A 19,775-nucleotide genomic window follows, 5' to 3' on the forward strand; every position below is an offset into this window, starting at 1 on the left:
GGGGAAGAAATACGGCTGCTTCCCCAGAGAGGGGAAGCAGAAACAGTTCTACCCAAGAAAGGGATTTCAGCATCCCAGACGGAAGCCAGAGCCCTGTAGGCTCCCCTTTTGCCTGCCTGAGGTAGCTCGTCTCAACTATGATTACCTTTCAGTGGGGGTAGTTAGAAATAACTTCCGGAAAATACCTCTGAGTTTGGAGGGGTCAGGGAAGAGCTTATTTAGGGTCCACAGGGACGCAGGGTGGTAACTGTCCCCTCACCACCTCTCAGGGAGCAGCCGCCCACCCTGACAGTGAGGAGCAGCAGCAGCGACTGCGGGAGGCAGCTGAGGGTCTCCGCATGGCGACCAACGCAGCTGCACAGAATGCCATCAAGAAGAAGCTGGTGCAGCGCCTGGAGGTGAGGCCGGGAACCAAGCCAGTGTAGGTGCTCTAGGAGGAATGAAACTGGGAGGGATGTGCGGGGACGCTGATGTTTCCTTGGGGGATAGCACGGGCAGGGTAAGCCAGGGACAGGGTATAGGAATGTCTGGGCCTCGTCCTCACTATTCTGTCCTTAAAGCACGCAGCCAAGCAGGCTGCAGCCTCAGCTACACAGACCATCGCTGCGGCCCAACATGCAGCCTCCACCCCCAAGGCCTCTGCCGGCCCCCAGCCACAGCTGATGCAGAGCTGCAAGGTGAGACGCCAGGAAGCGCGTGGGGGCGGGAGGAGGCATGGAAGATGGGGGACTTTCCCCCAGCCTGCGGAGAGGTGGCCCTGATGACATTTTCACCTACAGGCTGTGGCAGAGCAGATTCCACTGCTGGTGCAGGGCGTCCGAGGGAGCCAAGCCCAGCCTGACAGTCCCAGTGCGCAGCTAGCCCTCATTGCTGCCAGCCAGAGCTTCCTGCAGGCAAGGCATCTTCCGCTCACCACTCAGACCAGACCCCTCCCACTCTTCTATGAGACCTTTAGATTTAATCAGTTTAAATCTCTGCCAATAGCCTCTCTCCCAGTACTGAGCCCCAGTGCTCACCACATCCTGACCGTCATCAGTCCCTGTACCCAAGCCCAGAGGGCGTATGGTACACTTCATCTGCCTACCTGTTCCCCAACAGCCAGGTGGGAAGATGGTGGCAGCCGCGAAGGCCTCAGTGCCAACAGTTCAGGACCAGGCATCGGCCATGCAGCTGAGTCAGTGTGCTAAAAACCTTGGCACCGCGCTGGCTGAACTCCGCACCGCTGCCCAGAAGGTATAGGAGCTGGCTACCTTTTTGGAAGATGAGGGGGGAGTCCTAGGATGATGGAGAATCTGTTCAGAATATCCTAAAATGGGTAATTGTGTAACCTGAGGCGTGAATGAGACACAGTGTACCTCCTACACCTCAACCTCCCCCCGCCCCCCATATCTTTGTAGGCTCAGGAAGCATGTGGGCCTTTGGAGATGGATTCTGCTCTGAGTGTGGTTCAGAATCTAGAGAGAGATCTGCAGGAAGTGAAGGCAGCGGCTCGAGATGGCAAGCTTAAGCCCTTACCTGGGGAGACGGTAGGTATTCGAAAGACCTCATTCTTTCTCAAACCCTGAGGTCTTCCTTCTCACCCGTGCCCCAGAGCTGCCCAGAACCTTCACTCAAACTGCCAGCTGTCCCTGAATAGCTGCTCAGGTTCCCTCTTCCCAGTTCCTCCTGCACCTGATCCCGAGTCTCCTCCTTCATCCCTAGATGGAGAAGTGTGCCCAGGACCTGGGCAACAGCACCAAAGCAGTGAGCTCCGCCATCGCCCAGCTGCTGGGGGAGGTTGCCCAGGGCAATGAGAATTACGCAGGTACGTGGACAGGGCTGGGAATGGGGCATGTAGTGAGGAGGATGGGGGAATGGGAGCTGTACGGAGGAAGCCACCGGCATCAGGGCCTGGCAGTGACGGTGCCTTTTCCCCTCCTTCCTCTCTCCTTGTTTCCCCAGGTATCGCAGCTCGGGATGTGGCAGGTGGGCTGCGGTCACTGGCCCAAGCCGCCAGGGGCGTAGCTGCCCTGACATCAGATCCTGCGGTGCAAGCCATTGTGCTTGACACAGCCAGTGATGTACTGGATAAGGCCAGCAGCCTCATCGAGGAGGCGAAGAAGGCAGCTGGCCATCCAGGGGACCCTGAGAGCCAGCAGCGGCTTGCGCAGGTCAGGTATTGGGACAGGGCCGCTCCCTGCCTCTCCCCCAGATCCCATCAGAAGGCCCACCCTGACGGGGGAAGAGTCTCATCGACACCGCAGCTCCTCTCTGGATTCCGCCCTTCCTTCTCAGTCTTAGTAGAAGTGTCTTAGCTAGACTGAGGCAGGGGCCTAGCTGAAAGCCACATTTGGGGAAGTTTGGTCACCATCGCTTGATACCCTAACGTGATACCCTGGCCTATTCAGCTAAAACACCCCTTTTCTGCTTTCACTTTCAGAGTCTCCCATGGGTGGAGGAGGGGATCTCCCAGTTGTTTCCATTTTGGCAACCCCTGTCTCCTTTCCCACCTCAGGTGGCCAAAGCAGTGACCCAGGCCCTGAACCGCTGTGTCAGCTGCCTGCCTGGTCAGCGAGATGTGGACAATGCCCTGAGAGCAGTGGGAGATGCCAGCAAGCGACTCCTGAGTGACTCGGTAGGAGGACAGGGGTGTGGGGGGAACACAGGGAGGATGAAGGACTCCAAGCTTCTACCTCTGGACCTCTCCTTGACCCTGACTCCCCAGATGTATCCCCTTTCATTGCCCCCAGGCTCTGTGCCCACCTCTCAGCGCTCCTCTACCAGACTCTCCCTCACGTCATTTCCCATTCTTGCACCTGACTTTGTCTCTGACCCTGCAGCTTCCCCCCAGCACCGGGACTTTTCAAGAAGCTCAGAGCCGCCTGAATGAAGCCGCTGCTGGGCTAAATCAGGCAGCCACAGAACTGGTGCAGGCCTCTCGGGGAACCCCTCAGGACCTGGCTCGAGCCTCAGGTCGATTCGGACAGGACTTCAGCACCTTCCTGGAAGCTGGTGTGGAGATGGCAGGCCAGGCTCCGGTACGAAGAGGCACTGGGTCCTGTTCGAGGGTTAGATCAGAGGCATCTCTGCGACCACAGAGTCCTCACCTGCTCCTGGCTCACTCCCCTCCCCAGTCTCTAGCAGTACTTGAGTGTCTGGGACAGAAGATTCCTTTTAGAGACAGATAAGAAAGGACTGGACAATGTGTTGACCTTGTTTCCTTCAACAGAGCCAGGAGGACCGCGCCCAGGTTGTGTCCAACTTGAAGGGCATCTCCATGTCTTCAAGCAAACTTCTCCTGGCCGCCAAAGCCCTGTCCACAGACCCTGCAGCCCCCAACCTCAAGAGTCAGCTGGCTGCAGCTGCCCGGTACGTGGGAGCTGGGAAGCCCAGCCCTAGAATGTTGAAGAGACTGGGGAGGGGACATCTCATGAGAAGTCCCTGGCTTAGGAGTTGTTCCAGGCAAAAGAGAAATGGCTAGACTTCCTACACGTACAGGATGCAGAAATGATGACCTTTGCGCTCATTCACTTGACTTCCTCCCAGGGCAGTGACTGACAGCATCAACCAGCTCATCACCATGTGCACCCAGCAGGCGCCCGGGCAGAAAGAGTGTGACAATGCCCTGCGGGAGTTGGAGGTGGGCCCTGTCAGGCTAAATGGGGTTGAGGTTGAGGAAAGGGTTCTTGGTTGGAGGGTGAGGGGGGTGTCTTGGATCTCACTTCACCCTCCCCCTCTACAGACGGTCCGGGAACTCCTAGAGAACCCAGTCCAGCCCATCAATGACATGTCCTACTTTGGCTGCCTGGACAGTGTCATGGAAAACTCAAAGGTAAGTGCACCCAGGAACCCAGGAGGGCAGAGGACAGGAAGATGGAACTAACCGGGGGCTGCTCTGTCCCTCTGAGGACAGGCTCTGACTCTCTTGACACACTGTGTTCCTCAGGTACTGGGTGAGGCCATGACTGGCATCTCCCAAAATGCCAAGAACGGAAACCTGCCAGAGTTTGGGGAGGCCATTGCCACAGCCTCCAAGGCCCTCTGCGGCTTCACCGAGGCAGCTGCACAGGTTATGCTCCTGAGATGGTCCCTGGAATGCCCCTGCTTCCCCTCCCCCACCTCCTCGCAGCCTGACACATGCAGAAAACTCAAAAAGTTATGCTTGCAAAGCCAACTGTATGGAAACCGGGGGTCTTTCCCCCTCCTAAAGTAGAGATATTTGTCAGCAATCATAGAACACCAGCAGTTCTGATCACTGTCACCCCTGAGCCCTGGTGCTTTGAGGTATGGTTACACTGTCCAATCATTGGGCTGTTTCCAGACCCAGTTTTCTTGGTATATGCTGATTAGCATATGCAAATTATTTTCACATAATTATTACTTGGGGGGGCGGGGCAGGGGGGTGTGCTGCAAGGCATGTGGGATCTTAGTTCCCTGACCAGGGATCGAACCTGGGCTCCCTGCAGTGGAAGTCTTAACCACTGGACCACCTGGGAAGTCCCCACATAATTGTTACTTTATTAGAATAGTACCAGGGACTAAATTTCCAGTTACTTGCGTCACCACTTAACTTTGCCTTTTTCTACATTATGAAGTGTAAAACGACCTATTAGCTCAGAGTATTCCGCTTTCGTATATGAATCCTTAAAACAAACTGGCTTGAGAGCTCATCATCTCAGACTGTGTCCCTGAAGGCCTATCATCCTGCTCCTTCAGTCGCCCTACCTCCCCGTGTCCTGTTCTGTTGGGTGGCCTGCGGTATATGGTTTAACTTATATCTGGAATAGCATGAAGAGGAAAAAGCAAAGCTACCATGTGTTGGGTGAAGTAAGAATCAAACCTTATGATGGTCTTCCAAGCAAAAACAGATTTTGGCAACCATTATACCCATCCCTTCCCCCTTTCCAAATCTCTGAAGCTTGGAGGTATCGTAAGTGTTAATTAGCCTAACACCCTCTATAGTTTTACAACTATCTCTAAAAGGGGTTTTGTGTGTGTGTGTATGGGGCTTTCAAACTTTTTTTTACTGCCACTTACAGTAAGCAGTACTTTTCACCTTAAGACTCAGCATATAAACACATACATATAGAATTTTAATAAAAACCTTATTTTGTGTCTTTCCTTTTTTTTTTTTTTTTTTACTTTTTTAATCTTCTGAAATGTTTGAACAAATTTAACAAAACAGGAGAGGTTTTTTTCCCTCTTATAGTGTAACTATAGCTAGCTAATATACCTCCACTCACATAGAACCCTGGCCACTAAACTTAGCCCTGCTCCCCTTTGTCCCCACTATCGCTATTCGAGTCCCACCTAAGGAATATTCCTTATTCCTCACCCCACCTCTTCTCTCTCCCCAGGCTGCATATCTGGTTGGCGTCTCTGACCCCAATAGCCAAGCTGGACAGCAAGGGCTGGTGGAGCCCACGCAGTTTGCCCGAGCAAACCAGGCAATTCAGATGGCCTGTCAGAGTTTGGGAGAGCCTGGCTGCACCCAGGCCCAGGTAACTCAAAGGGACAGGCACCATGGACAAGCCTGGGAAAGGCTGCTGAGCCAGGACAGACCAGCCCTGTGAGGGGGAGAGGGAGATGCAGGACATGTGGGGAAGGAGAGGTTGGGGCCCCAGCTCTGACCCCCCTACCCACAGCATCTCTGGGTCATTGTCTTCTCCTGCCGTGCTTCTCATTGTTCCTTCACTTACTGCCAAGTTCACCACCTCTTTATGGATGTTTGAGCTCACTCTCCTACAGAGCCTGTTATTATTTCTCCATCAGTGTGTCGGCTTTTCATCTTTCTTTCCCCCGCACCCTGCTCATGCTCATCTTTGGGTATCTCTCTCTCCCAGATCTTGACTTTTCAGGTGACTTTGTCTTTCCTAATTAGACTTCCAAGGGTATTGCTATACATCCCCCAAGCGAAAGGGGCTGCTCCCTGGAGTGGACACTTCCCTCCTGCCCTCACTGTGGCTCTTCCACGTTTCTGTCTCCTCAGGTGCTCTCTGCAGCCACCATTGTGGCCAAACACACGTCTGCACTGTGTAACAGTTGCCGCCTGGCTTCCGCCCGGACTGCCAATCCTACAGCCAAGCGCCAGTTCGTACAATCGGCCAAGGAGGTGGCCAACAGCACGGCCAATCTTGTCAAGACCATCAAGGTTCCCGGTGTTTGAATTCTCAGCCTCTCCCTGACCTATCCAGTTTTCTCTCCCCTGACCCCCTGTCATTCCCTGACCCCCTGTCATTCCCTGAGGCTTTCTACCAGATCCCACCTGCCTGAGCCCAAGGCCTTTCCTATCCAGGCTGGTCATCACCAGCCTCTCCCCACACCCTTTAAGCTCAGGAGGGAGACCTGGGCTGCACCGCCTTTGTCTCCAGTCCGTCCTGAGGGCCTCCCCATCACTCCCTTTTCAGGCGCTGGACGGGGCCTTCACAGAGGAGAACCGTGCGCAGTGCCGAGCAGCAACAGCCCCGCTGCTGGAGGCTGTGGAAAATCTGAGTGCCTTTGCGTCTAACCCTGAGTTCTCCAGCGTTCCCGCCCAGATCAGCCCCGAGGTGAGGCCGGGTGAAGGCAGAATGGATGGGCCGTCTGCCGCTTCATCTTCCCAGGAGTCTTGAGATTCACCTCCCTGCTTCCCCTCTCCCCAGGGCCGGGCTGCCATGGAGCCCATTGTGATCTCTGCCAAGACAATGTTGGAGAGTGCGGGGGGCCTAATCCAGACAGCCCGGGCCCTGGCAGTCAATCCCCGGGACCCCCCACGCTGGTCGGTGCTGGCTGGCCACTCCCGTACTGTCTCAGACTCCATCAAGAAGCTCATTACAAGCATGAGGTACAGGGGGTGGGCTGGAGAACCGGTGTGACTGGGGGATATACGTTGTGACAGAATGGAGGGGTGGGCACTTAGGTGCAATGAGATGGGATGGTGTTGGAGAACACCTGTTGTCCAAGATTCGGGGGATACAGGGAAAGGCAGGCTAGCCTTATGTTAAAGAGACGTTCTTGGTGTTGGAGCCTGTGATGTGTCTGCAGGGACAAGGCTCCAGGGCAGCTGGAGTGTGAGGCGGCCATTGCAGCTCTGAACAGCTGTCTGCGGGACCTAGACCAGGCTTCCCTTGCCGCAATCAGCCAGCAGCTTGCTCCCCGTGAGGGAATCTCTCAAGAGGTAAGGGGGAAGGGGGTTCTGTGAAAGGTGTCTGGGAGGAGCGATGGCAGGCTTGAGGAAGGTGGGGGATCTGGGAATGGGCTTCATAGAAACATCGAGGGTATGGAACATGCCAAGGGGGTTAGTTAGTTGGATGTGGAAGGAAGAGTGGGGACCTGTGCAACTAGAGGGTCCCTTTGCAGGTCACAGTCAGAGCTAAAGTTCGCTTCCTCCCCAGGCCTTGCATACCCAGATGCTCACTGCAGTGCAGGAGATCTCCCATCTTATTGAGCCACTGGCCAGTGCTGCCCGGGCGGAAGCCTCCCAGCTGGGACACAAGGTACCTGGGGAGACATGTGGGGAGACCGGGATAGGGTAAGCCAGGGTACCTGGCCCGGCTGACCCATTCCAAACCCTTGCCTCAGGTGTCCCAGATGGCCCAGTACTTTGAGCCACTCACCTTGGCTGCGGTGGGTGCTGCCTCCAAGACCCTGAGTCATCCTCAGCAGATGGCACTCCTGGACCAGACCAAAACCTTGGCCGAGTCTGCCCTGCAGTTGCTGTACACGGCCAAGGAGGCTGGCGGTAACCCCAAGGTACTGAGGGCCGGGTTGAGAGGCTGCTGCTACAGTAAGAGAAGCAGGAACAGCTGGGCCCCAGCTCACTCAGTCTGCCCCACAGCAAGCAGCTCACACCCAGGAAGCCCTGGAGGAGGCTGTACAGATGATGACAGAGGCCGTGGAGGACCTGACAGCCACCCTCAACGAGGCAGCCAGTGCTGCCGGGGTTGTCGGCGGCATGGTGGACTCCATCACCCAGGCCATCAACCAGGTTGGAGTCTTGGGGTGCCCATGGACAGAGCCTACTGTGGACCAGGGTCCCTGAGCCCAGTGGCAGAGACCAACAATCTTTCTTCTTCCCCCATTCTCTCCCCTTAGCTAGATGAAGGACCAATGGGTGAACCAGAAGGTTCCTTCGTAGATTACCAGACGACTATGGTGCGGACAGCCAAGGCCATTGCTGTCACCGTTCAGGAGATGGTGAGTTTGGGAGAGAAGAAGAGGACTGCTCTTGGAAAGTCGAGTTTGGACATAACTTCACTTCTTCCACTGTCTCCAGGTAACCAAGTCAAACACCAGCCCTGAGGAGCTGGGCCCTCTCGCTAACCAGCTGACCAGTGACTATGGCCGTTTGGCCTCACAGGCCAAGCCTGCAGCTGTGGCTGCTGAAAATGAAGAGGTAACTCGGAGGCAGTTGTGACCTTCCCCAGCGCCTCACAGGAAACCCCAGAGGCATGCCCCTTGTTCCATCATGTCAGGCTCTGGGGCTGTCCCACCCTCGCCCCCTCTGATCTTTCATAGAAAGGGGAACTCCTCCTCAGGGCCACTCCATGAAAGAGTGATCAGGGCTCCGCATAGGGACAGCATCAAAGCCTTCGGTCACAGGCATAAAGGAGACAGCCCAGGATCTAGGGCTTTCCTGGTCTGCTGCTGTTTCTCTGCTGACCCTCTTCTGGGCCTGTGGCTGCTTTTCTGCTGTGCTGCAAGCCTGTATTCCCTTCCTGGTTCTTCTGTTGTAAAGCCCTGAAGCGCTTCCTTCCCTAAGCTCCTGGCTTTCCAAGAAAGCAAGTAAAAATGGATCTTAGCGTGACACACCTAATCCCCAGCCCCAAACCCCTCCACAACCGCACTGCACACAGGCCAACTTGTAAGCCGTGGCCTCTGACTCAGATACCCCAGCATGAAGTGCTTCTCCCCTCCTCCTCACCGTGCTTAACAAGGTCCTCACAGCTGGTGCCCACAGGCCAGTATTTTCCATGTGTGGGAGGTGGCCTCCTGACTAAAGGCTGTGAAACAGGACAAGTCTGTGCTGGGCGCTTTTTCTCACTACCTCCTCAGTCTGCAGTGCATGGTTTTTTAGGTCCTTAGTGACTCCTCCGAGCGCACTGGACGTACCCGAGCGCCTCTCGTAAAATCCATCTCCCTCTTTCACCTGCTCACAGATAGGTGCCCACATCAAGCACCGGGTTCAGGAACTGGGACACGGCTGTGCTGCTCTGGCCACCAAGGCAGGCGCCCTGCAGTGCAGCCCCAGTGACGCCTACACCAAGAAGGAGCTCATAGAGTGCGCCCGGCGAGTCTCTGAGAAGGTGACCGAGCTCATCCCCACGGACTGAGGGCCAGGCTCCCCAACCCTGCAGCCTTTCCCATCCTCCTCCAGCCTTCCCAGCCCTCTCCTCCGTCCCTTCTCTCAGACACCGGTGACCTTTCCCTTTCACGGGACACCGGCCACAGTCGCCACATGACTCTCCTCCCCCAGGTCTCCCACGTGCTGGCTGCGCTCCAGGCCGGGAATCGTGGCACCCAGGCCTGCATCACGGCAGCCAGTGCTGTGTCCGGCATCATTGCCGACCTCGACACCACCATCATGTTCGCTACCGCTGGCACACTCAATCGAGAGGGCGCTGAAACTTTCGCTGACCACCGGTGAGGAGGGCACTGGGCCTCATGGAGGCAGGGCGGGGTTTGGGCCACAGAGGCTGGAGGGGCCGGGGGAGGCCTGAGAAGAGCTGACTGGGCCGGACCCTCCCCCAGAGAGGGCATTCTGAAGACTGCAAAGGTGCTGGTGGAGGACACCAAGGTCCTGGTGCAGAACGCAGCTGGGAGCCAGGAGAAGTTGGCACAGGCTGCCCAGTCCTCTGTGGCCACCATCACCCGCCTCGCCGACGTGGTCAAGCTGGGTGCAGCCAGCCTGGGAGCCGAGGACCCAGAGACCCAGGTATCCAACTCACACCCCTAATTCTGGCCAGAACCACTTCCTGTTCCCCCTTTTCTTCCCACAGACCAGAGCCTCTGCTCCCCCACACAGGTGGTGCTGATCAATGCAGTGAAAGATGTGGCCAAGGCCCTGGGAGACCTCATCAGTGCAACAAAGGCTGCAGCTGGCAAAGTTGGGGATGACCCTGCCGTGTGGCAGCTCAAGAACTCTGCCAAGGTGGGAGGAAATGAGAGCTGCTTCTGGGGAGGGAGCGGATCATTGTGCTTCCTCCTGTTCCTTAAAATGATCCCTCCTTCCCTCCCTCCTCTGATGCTCCCCAGGTGATGGTGACCAATGTGACATCACTGCTTAAGACTGTGAAAGCTGTGGAGGATGAGGCCACCAAAGGCACACGGGCCTTGGAGGCAACCACTGAGCACATACGGCAGGAACTGGCGGTGAGTGCAAGTCTGGGGCATCGGGGACTTGGGTCGGAGAGCAGGGTCGTGATAGATGGTGAACTTGCGCCACACACACACACACACACACACACACACACACACTCTCTCTCTCTCTCTCTCTCTCTCTCTCTCTCTCTCTCTCTCTCTCTCTCTCTCTCTCTCTCCTGCTCGTTGCCAGACTTCTTACACGAGCTGCACTCTTGTCTTCCCCTTCCTCACCTATTTCCTCCCTAGTGTTTGACACCTCCCTTTCATCCCCCCACTTTCTCTGGTCACCAATGGCCTCTTAGTTGCCACATGCAGTGGCCGCTTCTTGGCCTTCATCTTCTTCAGACATTTCCAAAGCAGTTGACTCCCTTAGCAAGCCTCTCTTTGAAAGCCTTTCTTCCTTTGGCCTTCTTGACACTGGCTTTTCTCTTGCCTCCCACGTCTCTTCTGTAGTCGTCATTGAATCACCTTCAACCTAGTAGACGTAGAGGCCTTCCCAGAACTGCACATATCGCCTTCTTACTCTATCCTCTTCTTTGGCAAGTTTAACCACTCTCTTTATTGTTCTCTAACAAGTTGAATTCCAATTCTGAGTTTAGTTATTTCCAACTGCCTGTTTGACGTCAGCACCGAGATGCAGTGCCTCCCAACCAGCTGTTCTTCCTGACGTGCTGCTTCCCACTAACGATGGTAACAGCCTCCCGGTCCTGAAGGTTCCCTCAGTCATCTTTGACTTCACTGCCTTACTCACCATATTCAGGCCATCGCCAGGTCCTGCCAGCCACTCTCCTCTGTTCTCTTTTCCTTTCATCCCTCCTCTCCGGGCCCACTGGCAGCACTCTCCCTCACTTTGACTGCTGTGCCAGTTTTCTACCTGGTGTCCCTGCCTTCAGTCTCTGTCACTTTCATCTTTCCTACTCATCTTTCTAAGTTTTTTTTTTTTTTATCTATCTATTTGGCTGCGTTGGGTCTTAGTTGAGGCATGCGGGATCTTTCGCTGTGGGCTCCAGAGCGCATGGGCTCTGTAAGTTGTGGCGCGTGGGCTTAGTTGCCCCACAGCATGTGGGATCTTAGTTCCCTGACCAGGGATCGAACCCACGTCCCCTGCATTGGAAGGCGGATTCTTAACCACTGGACCACCATGGAAGTCCCTCATCTTTCTAACTTCTAAATTCGTCTTTCTCATCTTCTGTTTTCGCCTCTCCTTAGAGATGTCTAAATTGAAATTCCTAACTTTCTGCTTCCCAAACCTGATCATTTCTTCATCTTCCCATATCAGTAAGTGGCACCTCTTAGTAACTCAGTTCCTAAAGATAGAAACCCAGCTCTAACATCTTTCTCTCGTTTCCTACATCTGAGCCCATCAGCAGTTCTTTTAGTGCTCCCTCCACATAGATCTCATTTGCCCTTTGCCCCATCTCTGCTACCACCCCCTTGTCCAAACCGTCATCGGTCCTTAGCTGTGTTTATGTGATAGTGTCTGTCTAATCTCCCTGCTTCCCCACTCCACTCACCCCCTCCAGTCCATCCTCTCTACACGGTAGCCAGAATAATTTTTTTTTTTAGGCCGTGCCTTGCAGCTCGTGGAATCTTAGTTCCCCGACCAGGGATTGAACCTAGGGCCATGGCAGTGAAAGCGCCAAGTCCTAACCACTGGACCGCCAGGGAATTCCCAGAATTATCTTTTAAAAATATACATCAGGCTATGTCACTTCAGTGCTTACAACCCTTTAGTGACTGCCCTGGCATCTGTGGTAAAATCCACTCTCCTTACCATCGCCTCCCAGGCCCCAGGGCCCCTGCTCTCCTCCCCTTCCAGGCCCCAGGCCCACTGCATTCTCAGCTCTGCCCACTGCAGGCCCTTGCTCTTGCTCTCTTCCAGCTTTTTGAACATCTGGTTCCTTCTACTCCTTTAGGCTTCAGCTTAAACATCCCCTCCTCCTGAGGCCTTCCCTGACCACCTTTATGAAAAAGGACTTCCTTTTTCTTTCTCATCACAGCACCCTCTTTTTTTCCTTCACAGTCTAGTTTCTTTGCTCGTTTACCTATGTATAATCTGTATCCAAAACCAGATTGTAAGCTCCACGAGAACAAGGGCCTTGTCTACCTTATCCCCCATTGCATTCCTAGCACCTCACACAGAATCTGCCACGTAGCTGATCTTTAGTAATTTGTTGGATGAACACATACATCAAAATATTTTTATGACTTTTACATATTATATGAAATTCTAACTTCCTTATTTTGATATTCAAGACCCCAACAATCTTTTCTCCTTCATCCGTGTATTCTGGAACATTCCTTGATACTCTCCCACTTGATGTCCTGGTTATTCATGCTCTACCACTTACCTAAAATGCCCTCCCAGAGCTTCCCTGGTGGCGCAGTGGTTGAGAGTCCGCCTGCCAATGCAGGGGACACGGGTTTGTGCCCCAGTCCGGGAAGATCCCACATGCCGCGGAGCGGCTGGGCCTGTGAGCCATGGCCGCTGAGCCTGTGTGTCCGGAGCCTGTGCTCCGCAACGGGAGAGGCCACAACAGTGAGAGGCCCGCGTACCGCAAAAAAAAAAAAAAAGCCCTCCTGTTATCTATATTTCTTAAGACCTGGCTCCTTGCCCACCTTCACCACTCACCCTGTCAAGGCTTCTCTTTACTTTACGAATGAAAACCCAGCTCAGAGGTACTTCTTTAATTTCAAACAGATAAATTCTCCCTGATCACTTCAGTCAGAAATGACGACCAGCTGCCTTCTATTATCTTAGCTGTGAACGTGTGAAAGTCTCCAAGCACTTGACCTATGATAAATATTCAGTGAATGCTTGTTGAGTGAACACATGGATGAATAAACCAATCACATGACTGCTGTGCTATCTTACAGCCTCACTTACTGTGGAATTTTTCTTCTTGTTCTACCCCCAACAGGTCTTCTGTTCCCCAGAGCCACCTGCCAAGACCTCTACCCCGGAAGATTTCATCCGCATGACCAAGGGTATCACCATGGCAACAGCCAAGGCTGTGGCTGCTGGGAACTCCTGTCGCCAGGAGGATGTCATTGCCACAGCCAATCTAAGTCGCCGTGCAATCGCAGATATGCTTCGGGCTTGCAAGGTAGACATCCTTGTGGTGAGGCAGTGAGGCAGCTTTAGGGCAGAACATGGTAGGGAGAAACTGTAGGGACTTGGGGGACTGGGAGCTCCCAAAGGATCCTAAAGCTAACCTATTACCCGGTGGTATAGGAAGCAGCCTACCACCCAGAAGTGGCCCCTGATGTGCGGCTTCGAGCCCTGCACTATGGCCAGGAATGTGCCAATGGCTACCTGGAACTGCTGGACCACGTGCTGCTGGTAAGGCGGGAGTTGTCTGCTCCTCACACCAGCCTCCCTAAACACACAGTGCTCTTCCCACAGGCCTCAGACCCCGCTCTCTAATTTTTTGTTCAAATCTCCCCCCCAACGCCACCATCTGTTCCCCAAATCTGTTCTTATTTCCAAGTCTCCTTTCCACTGGGGCCCCATCAGTCTTAGCATCTTTGGTTCTCCCACTCATCTCTTCCTCTTTTTGTTTTCTCCTCTCTTCCCACCTGACCTTCTCCTTCTCTACCTCGTCATCTCTTCTTTCTTCTCATTTCATCATTCTCCTTGTTCCTTGTCAGCCGGTGAGTGACACACAGCCCAGCCCCACTGTCTTCACCATGTGTGCCGTGTGATGCCTGGAGTCCACCTGCATAGGCTGTGTGGTGTTTGAGGCTGTGGTGTGGAGCGGTCTAGGAATGGGGGCGGGGTGGGGAGGGTTTTGATCTGCCCTTTTTCAAAGGTCAAGGTAGACGCTAAGATCTGATGTTCCCTGCTCCCTGCCCCCGTCTTCCCCAGACCCTGCAGAAGCCCAGCCCAGAACTGAAGCAGCAGTTGACGGGGCACTCAAAGCGTGTGGCTGGTTCAGTCACTGAGCTCATCCAGGCTGCTGAGGCCATGAAGGGTGAGGGGCGACCAGGGGCAGGGAGGGAAGGGAGACTCTTGTCCCGGGGAGACCTCTACTTCCGGTAGTCTGCTCGGAGCTGGCCTCTTCCCATAGTCCTCACAGATGCCAAGGCCCCGGTGCTAGTAACCGTGCTGCCCAGTGCCCCTGACCTCCCTGCTCTGCCTTAGCCTCTTCCTTTCCCACTTTGTCCCACTAGGAACAGAATGGGTGGACCCAGAGGACCCCACAGTCATTGCTGAGAACGAGCTCCTGGGAGCTGCGGCTGCCATTGAGGCTGCAGCCAAAAAGCTGGAGCAGCTGAAGCCCCGGGCCAAACCCAAGGTCAGTCCTGCTCCCTCCCTCTCCCCTACCCTCAGAACATCTGCACCTTCAGCCCCTCTTACTTTCCATCTCTCTCTGCAACCTTCGTCTGTTCTTTGCAGGAGGCGGACGAGTCCTTGAACTTCGAGGAACAGATACTAGAAGCTGCCAAGTCCATCGCAGCAGCCACCAGTGCCCTGGTGAAGGCTGCGTCAGCCGCCCAGAGGGAACTGGTGGCCCAAGGGAAGGTAAGGACTCCGACAGCCAGCAGAAAGGGGACGGCAGCAGCTCTGCCGTCCACACCTGCCTGCACTGTAGCTGGGAGGCCCTTAGGACCTGCGGAGAGCACAGGTCTAAGCAGGCTCCCGCCTTCCTCCACAGGTGGGCGCCATTCCAGCCAATGCACTGGATGATGGGCAGTGGTCCCAGGGCCTCATTTCTGCCGTGAGTGTATAACTCCCCCTACATCCCTCTGAGCTTCAGAAACTTGAGAAGGCTGGAGAGGGCATGGACCAGAGCAAGAGGCATATTGTAATCTAATCTCCCTGTTTCAGGCCCGGATGGTGGCTGCAGCCACCAACAATCTGTGTGAGGCAGCCAATGCAGCTGTCCAAGGCCACGCCAGCCAGGAGAAGCTCATCTCATCAGCCAAGCAGGTCGCCGCCTCCACAGCCCAGCTCCTCGTGGCCTGCAAGGTCAAGGCAGACCAGGACTCTGAGGCAATGAAACGGCTTCAGGTGAGGAACCCTGACCCATCCCATTGTACCTTGAGCTGTGCTGCTTTAAACTCACCCCCGAGGCATGCTTTCTGTGAGGGAGTTGAGGGACTCTCTCAGCTGGGACCCTACCTGAGTTCTCAACTCATGCTGCCTTCTCTCTACCCAGGCTGCCGGCAACGCAGTGAAACGAGCCTCGGATAACCTGGTGAAGGCGGCACAGAAGGCTGCAGCCTTTGAAGAGCAGGAGAACGAGACAGTGGTGGTGAAGGAGAAGATGGTTGGGGGCATTGCCCAGGTAAGCTCTGTGCCAGACACTCTGAGGGACACTGTCAGCAGGGCGGTCCCAGTGCCCGTGCCGGTCTCAACAACCCTAAACCCTAAGGCACATACGCACTGACCTGAGTCCCTGATCTCCATCCCTCAGATCATTGCCGCCCAGGAAGAGATGCTTCGGAAGGAACGAGAGCTGGAAGAGGCGCGGAAGAAGCTGGCACAGATCCGGCAACAGCAGTACAAGTTCCTGCCTTCAGAGCTTCGAGATGAGCACTAGGGCAGCTGCTTCTGTTCGACGCAGACCCAGCCCAGAGACTGTGCCTGCCACCACCAAAGCCTTCTGGGCTGTCGGGCCCAGCCTGCCGCCCCAGCACTGCCCGAAGGGCCTGCCAGACCCCGGGCCTGGCCCTGCCCAGTCCCACTGCACATCCCCTGTCCCCTCCCGGATCCAAGTGCCTTCATGCCCTAGGGCCCCCTAAGTGCCTGCCCCTCCCCAGAGTATTAACGCTCCAAGAGTATTATTAACGCTGCTGTACCTCAGTCTGAACCTGCCAGGGCCCCAGCCCGCTGCACCCCGCCAGCAGCTTCCAGCCAGTCCCCACAGCCTCTGCTCTTCTCCTCCTTTTTGATACTGGCGAGCCCCACCCCCCAGCTAGCGGTGGGGGCCGTGAGGGTACAAGCCCCCGACAGGTCATGCTCCAATAAAGGTGATTCTGCCTGCAGCCTCTGCCTGGCTTCATGAGGAGGTTCCCCCAGGGCAGGGCAGAGAGAGTGGGATTCAGTTCTGTACCCACTTGATCTGGCTCAGAAATGGAGCGGGGGCAGACCGGCAGTCTGCCCCGAGGCCCCTTCCTCCTACTTGCACCCAGATCCCTGAAGTCATCCTCGTCGGGAAGCTGTCCCCGAGGAGTCGCACTCCTGTTGTCCCCAGCTCACTGGCCAGCGCCTACGCCTCACCAAGTGTCATTCTTCTGTTGCTGGGACAGCAGCTGCCGCTGCTCTTTGTGGCTGCAAGGGACACTCTGTGCTTCATCACTGCTCAGAGTACGTGAACAAATCCAGTCCCTCGCCAAATCCGAATTTTCAAAAAGCAGCTTTGCTGAAAACAGTAAGCCTATGGATACAAGTGTCTGGGCCTAAGAGAATTGTGGCCACAGATTTGGTTGAGGCAGTTAGCAAGCAAAAATCCAACCTGAGGCTGCCTCAGGTAGGCTCAACTGTTGACTGGGTTGGGCACTTCCAGGCCCTCCCAGGCCTTGCTGCTGCACCGGCCTAGAATAGCGCTAGAACAAAAGTAACTGAAAAAGCCGGACCCAAGTGTGAGGCCGCATAATCAGAGACCACAGCTCCCCTAGTGGCCAGGCGGGTGCTCGCAGCCCTGTTCCAGCTGCCCTGCTAACCTGTAGGTTGAGTGGGGGGAAGCGGTCAGGGAGGTGGGTGCTGTGTGCTTCCACTTCCTTCTACACCCGCCCACGCTGCCCACACTGCCCACACTGCATGGACCACCTGGCAGTCCTCTCAGATCTGCCGCTACTTTCATGCATGATTCTTTAACCAGCCCTGGGGCCCAGTTATTTCCTTGCTTCTCCCTCCAAGTAGAACACAATTACCGCCCATCTGCTGCTACTCTTGTCACCTCCTGTTACCTCCTTGAAGCCATGACATCCTCTACTCCTATACCATTAGAGTAAGTTTAAAGTAGACAGAATGAGTTTGTCCTCTCCAGGGCTGCCCATTAGGGGAGGTGCCAACTTCCTACCATCACTCCTGTCGCCTGTGAGTAATTCATTCAATATTTACTAAGCCATGCCCATGCTAAGCACTGGAAAACAGAGACGTATTATCACCTCTCTGACGCAGACTGGCAACTGCAATACGTACTGCTGTGGCCCCCTAACCCCGGATACAATGTCCTAGCATCGTTGAGGACCTTAGAGATCAAACCCCTTTTAAAACTTCCCCAACAAGTGGTAGTCCAGACTATTTGAACTCCTCCAGCTATGAGCCCAGGACAGCTGCTGACTCCTGCTACCACTTCCCTGCCATATCCTCAGGAATTGTGACCAATCACGTACCTCTCACTAGTGATGCCTCAGGGAGCCTTCTGGGGAGAGACTTGAATACCCATTAGATCAGCAGTTCTTAAACTGTGGTTGGCCCTCCGGCCCCTAGAGGTTCCCAAGACCCTTTCAGGGGTCCATAAGGTCAAGATTATTTTCATAATAATACTAAGACATTATTTTCCTTTTTCACAGTGTCAACATTTGCACTGACGGTGCAAGAACATTGGTGGATAAACTGCCTTAGTACAAATCAAGGCAGTAGCCCAAACTGTACTACAAATAGTCATTGTAGTCTGCACCACCATGCACTAGCAATTTAAGAAATAAGTGCTGGCTTCTTACTTAAGAATGTCCTTGATGAGGCAGTAAAAAAATATTAATTTTATTAACTCTTAGTCCTTTAGCAACAAGTCTTTCCAATATTCTGTGTGATGAACTGGGAAGTATGCATAGAGCACTTCTGCTGCACACCGAAGTATGGTGGTGTCTAAAGGAAAGCACCTAGACAATTCTTTGAGTTGTGAGCTGGACTAGCTGCTTTTTTCATGGAGCGCCACATTTACCTGCAGGAATGACTGACAGACAAACCATGGTTATCAGACTTGGGTATCTGGCAGGTCTTTTCTCGAAAAACAATACAAAAAACCAGAGTGTGTCACTTCAGGGAAAAACCTGACGGTACTTGTTGCCAATGATCCAATTCAAGCTTTCAAGTGAAAACTAGAATTTTAGAAAACTTGTTTCTGCCATGAGCTTTACAGCTTCCCCACACTTAAACTTTTCTGTTGAAACCATCATGATTTTTTTAATAATATATAATGAAATGTATTGACATTTGAAACATCTGCATAGCTCAGTGAATCATTTTCCAAATGACCAGTGCTTGATGTTACACAATTATCCCTGGGTAAAAGATCCAACCAAAGTGCAATACAGACTAATTGGTTACAATGAAACGTTGTACAAAAAGGTTATTGATATAGTTTCATTGCAACTAACCCTTAAGAGCATACCATCTGTCAAGTGTTGATGTAGCATCAAAGAAGAATATCCAGGATCACACAAAAAGGCTACAAATACCAATGACCCTCGAACAACATGGGTTTGAACGGCACTAGTCCACTTATATGTGGACTAGTTTATTACAGTACTACGTGATCTGCGGTTGGTTGAATCCAGGGTTGCAGAATCATGAAGACGAAGGAACCGAGCATACAGAGGGTTAAGTTATGGGTTTACAACTTCAGAGACCCCTGTCTTGTTCAAGGGTCAGCTATATACTATTCTCTTTTCTAACTACGTATCTGTGTGAAACTAGATTCTCTTCCTATACGGTACTTTAAACAACCAATACATAGCAACCGATAGAAAGCTCAAGTAGATTTTGAGAATCCAGTTGTCCTCTATTAAGTCAGATATTAAAGAGATTTGCAAAAATGTAAAATAACTGCCATGCTCTCACTGATTTGGGGAGGTGAATATAGTTATTTTTCATTAAAAGTATCTTAACGTGGTAATGTGTAATGGGTTTGTTTCTGTTACTTTTAATGAATTAATCAATATTGAAATTTTTTCTTAGTTTCCATTTTAATATGGTAAGTATTGACAGATTGATAGATATGATAGATATGACTCCAACAAAAGCTTTTTGGATCTTCAAACGCCACTCTCAATTTTTAAGAGTGTATGGGGGTTCTAAGATGAAGACGTTTGAGAATTGGCCCACTAGACCATGAGTTCCCCTAGATCCACATAGTATCTTTGTGAATTCTGAACCTGGTGCACAAAAAATTGACCCGGCAAATGTTTACCAAGTGCCAACTCTATGCCTGATGCTATGCTACACTGGGGATTCAGAATTGAAAAAGACAGTCCCTGTTCTGGAGATCAGTGAAGGAGGCAAACAGGTACAAGGACAGTTATAACAGGGACTATGAGAATGTCAGTTAGGAGCCTTCACCAAAAACATGCACCTATTAGGTGGAAAGGGTGGTTGGGACAAGTGGCTAGGGAAGGCTTCCCAGAAAAGCTGCCACTTGGTCTTTACAGCCACCAGGAATCAGCCAAGGGAAGAGCATTTTAGCGAGAGAACAGAAAGGTGGAAGCTTCAAGAGAAGTATGGT

At 53.4% G+C, this 19,775-nt stretch overlaps 1 protein-coding gene across 3 annotated transcripts in view; it reads left to right on the forward strand.

Annotated features, from left to right (window-relative positions):
- Positions 1-16,304, forward strand: part of TLN1 (talin 1) — a 31,856-nt gene extending 15,552 nt beyond the window's left edge. For all 3 annotated transcript variants that reach the window (XM_060014536.1, XM_060014535.2, XM_060014537.2), the window contains 37 exons: positions 270-398; positions 561-677; positions 780-893; positions 1,099-1,233; positions 1,398-1,526; positions 1,702-1,804; positions 1,942-2,150; positions 2,495-2,614; positions 2,820-3,017; positions 3,209-3,348; positions 3,526-3,619; positions 3,722-3,811; positions 3,926-4,048; positions 5,337-5,480; positions 5,969-6,130; positions 6,387-6,527; positions 6,621-6,802; positions 7,003-7,135; positions 7,353-7,454; positions 7,540-7,710; positions 7,796-7,945; positions 8,053-8,154; positions 8,234-8,353; positions 9,117-9,263; positions 9,434-9,600; positions 9,709-9,892; positions 9,983-10,108; positions 10,213-10,329; positions 13,242-13,427; positions 13,556-13,663; positions 14,189-14,294; positions 14,494-14,618; positions 14,720-14,845; positions 14,979-15,041; positions 15,152-15,334; positions 15,483-15,611; positions 15,741-16,304. In XM_060014536.1, coding sequence (XP_059870519.1) covers positions 270-398; positions 561-677; positions 780-893; positions 1,099-1,233; positions 1,398-1,526; positions 1,702-1,804; positions 1,942-2,150; positions 2,495-2,614; positions 2,820-3,017; positions 3,209-3,348; positions 3,526-3,619; positions 3,722-3,811; positions 3,926-4,048; positions 5,337-5,480; positions 5,969-6,130; positions 6,387-6,527; positions 6,621-6,802; positions 7,003-7,135; positions 7,353-7,454; positions 7,540-7,710; positions 7,796-7,945; positions 8,053-8,154; positions 8,234-8,353; positions 9,117-9,263; positions 9,434-9,600; positions 9,709-9,892; positions 9,983-10,108; positions 10,213-10,329; positions 13,242-13,427; positions 13,556-13,663; positions 14,189-14,294; positions 14,494-14,618; positions 14,720-14,845; positions 14,979-15,041; positions 15,152-15,334; positions 15,483-15,611; positions 15,741-15,866 — 5,001 coding nt within the window. In that variant the 3' untranslated portion in view covers positions 15,867-16,304. The remainder of the gene's footprint in view (positions 1-269; positions 399-560; positions 678-779; positions 894-1,098; positions 1,234-1,397; positions 1,527-1,701; positions 1,805-1,941; positions 2,151-2,494; positions 2,615-2,819; positions 3,018-3,208; positions 3,349-3,525; positions 3,620-3,721; positions 3,812-3,925; positions 4,049-5,336; positions 5,481-5,968; positions 6,131-6,386; positions 6,528-6,620; positions 6,803-7,002; positions 7,136-7,352; positions 7,455-7,539; positions 7,711-7,795; positions 7,946-8,052; positions 8,155-8,233; positions 8,354-9,116; positions 9,264-9,433; positions 9,601-9,708; positions 9,893-9,982; positions 10,109-10,212; positions 10,330-13,241; positions 13,428-13,555; positions 13,664-14,188; positions 14,295-14,493; positions 14,619-14,719; positions 14,846-14,978; positions 15,042-15,151; positions 15,335-15,482; positions 15,612-15,740) is intronic.
- The last annotated feature ends 3,471 nt before the right edge of the window (positions 16,305-19,775 follow it).

Source organism: Delphinus delphis, chromosome 6, assembly GCF_949987515.2.
Source record: "Delphinus delphis chromosome 6, mDelDel1.2, whole genome shotgun sequence".
NCBI lineage: Eukaryota > Metazoa > Chordata > Mammalia > Artiodactyla > Delphinidae > Delphinus > Delphinus delphis.